The sequence below is a fragment of the Buceros rhinoceros genome, unplaced genomic scaffold (genome assembly GCF_000710305.1).
Source record: "Buceros rhinoceros silvestris isolate BGI_N320 unplaced genomic scaffold, ASM71030v1 scaffold28454, whole genome shotgun sequence".
NCBI classification, from domain to species: domain Eukaryota; kingdom Metazoa; phylum Chordata; class Aves; order Bucerotiformes; family Bucerotidae; genus Buceros; species Buceros rhinoceros.
In genome coordinates, this window is record NW_010409278.1 from 18,941 (window position 1) to 26,507 (window position 7,567).

The 7,567-nt window shown below is 43.9% G+C and overlaps 1 protein-coding gene across 1 annotated transcript in view; it reads right to left on the reverse strand.

Annotated features, from left to right (window-relative positions):
• The window catches only part of RIOK1 (RIO kinase 1), a gene marked incomplete at its 5' end in the record, with an annotated part of 13,979 nt that extends 7,003 nt beyond the window's left edge, over window positions 1-6,976 (reverse strand). The window contains 9 exons of the mRNA XM_010135196.1: window positions 370-507; window positions 1,026-1,112; window positions 1,626-1,706; window positions 1,844-1,956; window positions 2,920-3,012; window positions 3,669-3,711; window positions 4,403-4,472; window positions 5,546-5,636; window positions 6,772-6,976. Of these exons, the coding sequence (XP_010133498.1) occupies window positions 370-507; window positions 1,026-1,112; window positions 1,626-1,706; window positions 1,844-1,956; window positions 2,920-3,012; window positions 3,669-3,711; window positions 4,403-4,472; window positions 5,546-5,636; window positions 6,772-6,976 (921 nt within the window). The remainder of the gene's footprint in view (window positions 1-369; window positions 508-1,025; window positions 1,113-1,625; window positions 1,707-1,843; window positions 1,957-2,919; window positions 3,013-3,668; window positions 3,712-4,402; window positions 4,473-5,545; window positions 5,637-6,771) is intronic.
• Between the last annotated feature and the right edge of the window lie 591 nt (window positions 6,977-7,567).

The following is a 7,567-nucleotide window of genomic DNA, read 5'->3' on the forward strand; positions in this document are numbered from 1 at the left end:
AAAGAAACAGTCTTCTCATGAATACAGAAAGCAGTGTTATGGGAGGGGGAGAAAGAAATAAATGATATCTTATTTTTTTACTAATTTTCTCTCTAATTAAGGTTACTGTTTGTGATGGGACTTGTTTATGGGTTTTATTTTTTCTTTGTTAGCTTGTTTTGTTTTTTAAACGGAGAAAGCTCAGATCTGGATTAAAAGCTACATAATTACATAAGCTACAGTCAGCTAAAGGGCCCCCAGTCAGCTAAAGGGCCCCCAGTCAGCTAAAGGGCCCCTCCCTCCCTTAAGGTTAGATGTCTCCTCTCACACAGAGGCTGCCAATGAATGTGTTTCAGATGTCACAACTCACAGCCGAATTTGAAAACGTACAGCATATTAAATTCACTGAGATCTGCGTGAACAAGCCTGGCATCTTGGTACATTCTTCTCATGTACTGGATGATCTGCAGGTACAGCTCCCGGACTTTGGAGTCAGACAACTGAGCATTCTTCAGCAGAGGAGCAGGCCTTGGAATTACAGCACAAAAACCAGAAAGTGAACAACTTTTCCTTCTTCATACCACCTGCAAATGCTTTAAATGCTATTCCTAATTCTTCTGCTTGCTGCGTGTGCCCAGCAGGTCAGCATGAGCAGCTAAACACACAGAGCCAGCACAAAGGGCAGCAAAGCTTGGTATATGTGTGCCAGAGATCGTGATTTGGACCATGCTACCTTAATGTTTTTAGTACAAAATGATGAGCCATCTTCATGTACAATTACAAGCCTTTCCAGCCTTCATCTCTGATTAAGCTGTTTTACAAACTCATTTTGCACGCAGCTGGGGCTTCAGAACCAGGCAGACTGTCTGCAGCAGCAGCTGGCAAATGTCTGGGTATTCTACAGGTCACACACACAGGTAAGAATAACCTGCTCATTTCACAGTCATAAAGTAAGAGCAGGTAAATTCAAAGGGTTGGTTTGTTTGCTTTTAATAAACATTTGTGGAAAGCTACCTATGAAAAAATAATTTCCCGAGGATGCTTACCTGTCACCTTTACCAATAAAGCCCATGACGAGCACGTGACTTCTTAGCATAATTGGCTCTGGGCAAGGTATCTGGGCTGTATTCAACCTGTAACACCGCAAGAAAACCACAAAAATATAAAACCAAACCCTGTTTACATTGTACTGGTGCCTATAGGAGCTCTATTGCTTTAAACCTAATACGCAAGGAGAGCTCCCCTACTCTGGAAACTCTCACTTGTGAGAGCTAGGAAACAAATACAAAGCCAGAACCATTCTGGCTCTGATCCTTCTCCAAGCACCTCCTGTGTCGGACAAAGAATCTTTACACAGTCCAGGTTAATCCTGGATTAACCTGTATCACACGGTGTGCTCAGCAGCTGCCATTTCTAGCTTTTCCTCACTTCTCAGTCACATCAGGCTGAAGAGCTTAGAGCGTGAGCAGCAAGACAAAAGAATTATCTTCATTCTTCCCTCCCTTTTCTTTTCTCTCCCACAGGGAGGCTTAAGACACTTCCCTGAATACCCTACAAGGTGGCGACAGCCTCCGTCTAGGAGCTCCTATAAACTTACAGTTTTAGTTACTTTTGCATGCTGGAATAAAAACTAGAAGAGTAATCACCGTATTAAATTCCTCATTTCTTTTTCAGCCCATGTCTTCACCATTTTTCTTGGGTTGCCTTTGCAATATCCATGACGAAATCTTTATTTAAAGAAATAAAAGACAACAGGGACTCTCAGCCAATCAATGCAGGATTAGCACTGGGCATTTCACCACCTTTCAGACCACCTCTCAGACCACCTCTCAGCCCCAGTAAAACAGGCAGAAGTCAAACTCACCTGAACTCACCACTAACATACTTATCCCGATCCTTAAACATTAGAATAGAGGTTTTGTAAATTTTTATTGCTCTGTTCTCTCCATTCGCAGTGCTGGCATGATACACATTAGCCTATGAGATTACAAAGGGAAGGAGTAGTGTTAAAGAAAAGCTCTTTAAACCAGCAAAACCTTTTCTTCTCTTTCTGACAGCTGGAAAAGTTCTGATGCAGAGATTTGAGCTCCCCCCAGCCCCTAGGAGGTACCAGCTGAGTGAGACTGCACACCAGGGCAATCTTCCTCCTCCAGAGGCAGCTTACAGGAGGTGCGTAAGAGCAGGGAGGGGTGTGACAATGCATGTGGGACAGAAACAACAAAGCACAAGAAAACTCCACCTCATCCACATTCCGGAGACTGAAACAAGCCCCTGTGTGAAGGGTTAATTCACACCTGCGAGCTACTTGGCCCCCTAAAGCATGGCCCAGATACCTCAGACACGGACTCCTCCCCAGAGGGTGGAAGTATGCCTTTAATCGCCATCCAAGGACTTGGGGGAAAACCAGACCAGATTCTAAACCCGAGTGATTAGTCTACCTGGAGATTTGTGGTCTTGTTTTAATTATCTGCAATATTACTTGATAACAGCAGCGAAGATTTAATAGTATTTTAAACAGTTTTGTGACATCATGTAGTTACTCCCATGTCTGTTGACATATGGAGCTGGTATGATCTGCATGCGAGAGTCTTGCATGAAGAAAGAATCACCCGGGTCTGTACGCTTTTTCAGGCACTGTTTCACACTGTGTGTACTCAGACTGCTTCCAAAAATTTCAGCTCTAACATAGAATTTAAAAGATCAACAAATTTCAGTATTCTGACAAATCTTTCACTCTTGGGGAAAAGATTCTTCTGAGAAATCTTTCATTCTTGTTTCCTTTAACATAAATTGCATTTTTATCCTAAGAGAACCTCCTGTTGTGTCAAGCAACACAAACATAGTAGTAAACTCAGGCATTTCAATACATCTCTGAGCACCACCAGCTTCCACCCAGCTTGCTGAGGAAAAGGCCACCACGTGATTTCTAGTAAAACTTACTTCCTTCCCTGTACTGATGCAGCCATTGATTTCCGCTATGACCCCTCTGGTCAGCATCTTGAACAGAATCATTCGGGTCCTTGGATCCAACACCTCAGATTTAAGAGAGGAAAGTCAGCACAGCTGCTGTCTCTGCAGAGGGCAAAACGCAATACTGCAGCCCAGCCTTAGCAACGCATTAGCCGAGCCACAGCCTCAGACTGTTCTTTAGGATTCTGCTACAATTCACTCAGAGGTCTGCCACGATTCTACAACAATACTTCGCTTTCTTGCAACATGATGACTTCAAGCTAAGCACATGTCCTTGAGTTAGCTCTAGAAGAGACAAGAGAACGATTTCCCACCCTCACTTGCACTCAGTGTGTTAAAACAAGGTTTCTCCCGAGATACAGCTCTCACAACTGCAATGGTGCCACTGTGTGGCCTTGGGCCAGTAACAGCTCGGTCTTGCTGAAGACGACAAAAAGAAAAAAGCAAACCCAGCATTTTCGTATTTTCCTTGGAATTTAACAAAAGCTTAAGATGGAATTCTGCACTGCACACATGACCAAAGGCCAAGCACAAAACTAAGCTCCAAAATGTTTATGGAAGCAGGTACAACCTTCATACAAGAAACAATGGGTCTCTTCAAGACAGCAAGGGAAACAATTCCATGACAAAACTGCTACTACAGTACCTGTTTCATCATCAATCCCAAAATTCCATATTATTTGTGCTGATCAAAAGAGAAATTTGAATTAAGGACTTACCTGTTCTACTGTTGCTCTGTCTGACTTGTCTTTGAGTCGGTACCTATTGAAAGTGAAAATAAAATCGTACAATCCCACTTACGGGCTCAGTACTTTTGACCAAGTAAAGCACGACATTCTGCACCACAGCTAAGTGACAGCCTCAAGGCTTTCAGATCACAGACAAGCAAAGGTTTCCTCCTGCAGGCAGAGCTGGGGGGAAAAAAGAAATCCTCTAACATCAGTGTCCTTTGCTTTCACAGGTACCTTCTTGCCTCCACTGAATTATGCTCATTCAGGAAAAAATGGTATGTCTTAACAATTTAGGGCTGCAGGATTAAAAAAAATTTAAAAAGGAGTACCTTTGCCTCACCAAATCATCAGAAGGAACCTTCAAAAGGCTGCCAATACCTTTTTTTAGTCCAATTGCTTAAGAGCCTCTGTTTAGAAAAAAGGGTATCAGGGATCAAACAGTCCCTTCTGGTGGAGCGACACCCACCACTTCTGTCTCGCTACACCAGCACAGTCAGGCATGCTGTCAGCAGCAGTGACAGAAGAATCAAAACTTTGGAATGATTTAGGGAACAGATCTGGAAATCAGAAAGTTTAAGAGCAAAATGCAAACTGCATGCAAACTACTTACAAATTTTGGTTTTCTTCATAAATTTGTTCAAAACTCAGGATCATGCTAGGAAATAAGAACTACTCTTCTGGGTTCAAATTATTTAAATGAAAATAGAACGAGTAATACTCACATGTCTGCTTCCTTCTGTCTGCACTTCTCTGTGACTCTGTTTATAACAGAGTCATCAAAATTTAGCTTATCTGAAAAACGCATGAGAAGAAATGAAAAAAATAAATGCAAAGAAGTTTCTCCTGCTTGAAGCTGCCCCTGCAATCCCGCTGCCAGCCGATACGCCACAGCGCTACAGCAGAACACAGGCAGGGCTCTCTGTGACAAGCACAGCAGTGTGGCTACGCACCAGAGGTAACCTCGCTCTCCACTGTCCCTGTTTCAAAGCGGGGCTGTAAGGTAACACCACAGATGGGTGAAACGGTCCCACCGACTTGGGGGGGTGATGGCATCCAGAAGTAATGCCTTCCAGGTAACACCGCAGTGCTGAATTTGTCTGCCTTTCTCTCATCACACCTGAATGCCATTTTTCTGAGCAGCATAAGCAAGTCTAGATCCTCTCCCCATGATGTATTTAAAACAGTGTTTGATTAATTGCTAAATGTATAAAAGCTGCTTTATTTGGCTACCTATACCAGCACCACTCTTTTGGCCTTCATTTCCGAACCACTTTGTTATGAGGGAAACACCGCCTCTTCATGGTCCTGTCAAAAGGATCACAGCTACATCCAGCCCCAAGAGGCTGAGCTGAGCAGCCTTTTCCATCACACCACACACACCAAACCACACCAGCCAGGACAGCAGTCTCTGTGCTTACCACTGGAACTCTGTCCCCAAGATACTGTTGCACAATGCACCACCCTAATACTACAGCGGAACTGCAACTGTTGAGAAAATTCAGCTGTGGTAGCAGCTTTGATAACAACCAACACCATCACAACAGAGCTGATACTCCCCCTCCAGGCAGCTTGCTCCTACAGATTGGCTGTGGAAGAAATAATCTACTTTTATGTGTTCTGGAGAACTCAAGGTGAGGAAAAACACCCCAACAAACACAAGTCAGCCCTGTGGCTCTGAAGGCAGAGAGAAAGGGGTATGACAGCTGGTGACTGGAGACTAAAGACAGCTTCACCTACGCAAGTCACTTTTGATCTGTCTGGCAATGGTTAACTCATTCAGCGAGTTCTGGCTTAAAGCAAGCAGCATTCATCTGAGAACGTCACGGGGTAGTGTCTCTTCATAGAGACAGTGCAATCTCACTCACCTAAATTAATTTTATGCTCAAATTTCCTTAGAGCCTTGTCTGTAGGAGTAGACATCTTTGCCGAATAGCAGTTAGGGGTCTGTCTGTTTGCCTGGAACAAAGGACTTGTTAATACAAGTTACCTTCTCTAAACAGCCCTCTGAAACACAGACAATGTCACTGGACAAGTAAGCTCAAACGCCTACGCCTAGAACTACAGAAAAAGAAAACCAGAAGGGGTATGGATTAACAATCAGATTTTACTTAAGTCAAGAAAAGAAAATACATGTGACACATCAGTTAAAATTCAAAAAGGAGCCCAATTCAGGGCGATTTTTAGTCTGGGAATTGAGCTACAAGCGTCTCATAAACACTTTTTTCTATCTGTTAAAGGAAGGAAAACAGCAGATGGAAACAAGGAAGAAAACAAAAGAAAAAGTGAGAAGATAACAAACAGATACAGCTTTCTGAGATGCCACCTTCTCTTAAAGGTAGTCTTCTCCAAACGCAGCACCTGAACACAATTTAACCCACACTGGACAGCAAAACCCTCTAACTAAAGGCAGAAATAAATCACCCAGGACAAACACTGCGAGTGAGACATAACACGCTGTGATCAGCACTACTCTATTCTACCTCAACTCTTCTGTTCTATTGGTACCAATAGAAAAAAAGAGGTTTTGAACCCCCAGTGCCCATGCTGAGGGTAAGGAGAATGCCAGTTCTCCCATCAAGTCTGCTTTTCGCTCTGCACAATGCCAGAGTTTCTATGACAACAGCACAGACTAAATCAATCTACTTCTTGCACCTCCCTCCACTTCTTACGCTTACCTCCTCCACTATTACACCAAACACAACCTGCTTCACCCTGGGTGTGATGAGCAGGTACAGTCTTAAATTAAACAGAAAGGATGGGGAAGATGCTCAAAACCACAAGGGACACATATCAAAATAATAAGCAACAGGGCAGGCAAAGAAAGAAAAGTGAGAACAGAAGGAAACCACAGAGACAAACTGAATCCAGCAATAGTCTGAGACAAGGAAATCAAGCGGAACTCTGGCCCCAGTGTCCACACGTGGTGGCAGGGCAGAGGAACAGACTCAAAGGAAGGGGACTCTCCCAAGGGAAGATCTCCGTTTGCTTTTATGCTCAATGCAATGCTAACAGAGAAGAACGCCTCCCGCTCAGCCCCACTCGCTGCTGGGCACCCTTGATCTTTAGGCTCACCAAAGAGCCTCCAACACACCTGTGGGTTGCATCCACCTGTAGCACTGTGGCACTTCGTGAGCCTTCCCGTCTCGTCATCCCAGTCCCAGTCGTCATCGTCATCTTCCTCTTCATTATCATCATCATCGCCATCTCCTTCCTCAGTGTTAACCACTCCACACACGTGTGATTGGTAGGTCTCAGCGACATCACCTTCAGCTGTTTCTGTGTCTCGTGTAAATTCACTGCAAATACATACAGATGTTTATGCAACTACATAAACAGTCATGAGAAATTCCATACATTTATCCCAACAAATCATTTCACAAGATTAGCTCTCCACGAGATGCTCCTCACTTTGTCTATCTTTAAGCACCCATATATGAGGGGGTCACTGCCCCTAAGAGATGGGTTACATTTAAATTGCCTTCCTCACTGCATCAGCACTGCCTTCTAACTTGTTCTGCAGCTACACGTATTCAGAACCCCCTGACTCCAGCCAGCTCAGCCCAGCTGGCTCCTGCACCAGGCGTGAACCACTCTCTCTTCTGCCACAGCAGATTGCCATCTGACAAGGTACCACTGAAAACCTCTCTGGAAGCAGAGAGCCAGTGTGCCAGGGACTTAGGGTACCACTATAACCTCCACGAAAAAAAATCAGACCTAAACCAAAAAGAAGCTATGGGAGAAATGAACCCTTTTGACTTACTCATATATTGATGTCTGTCTTGTTTTTCTGCCAGAGTAGATATACCTCAGCGGATTCTGCACAGGCAGTTGACAGGCAAGTAAATGAATAATAAAATGGAAAGAAAACGGCCTGAACCCGTAACACA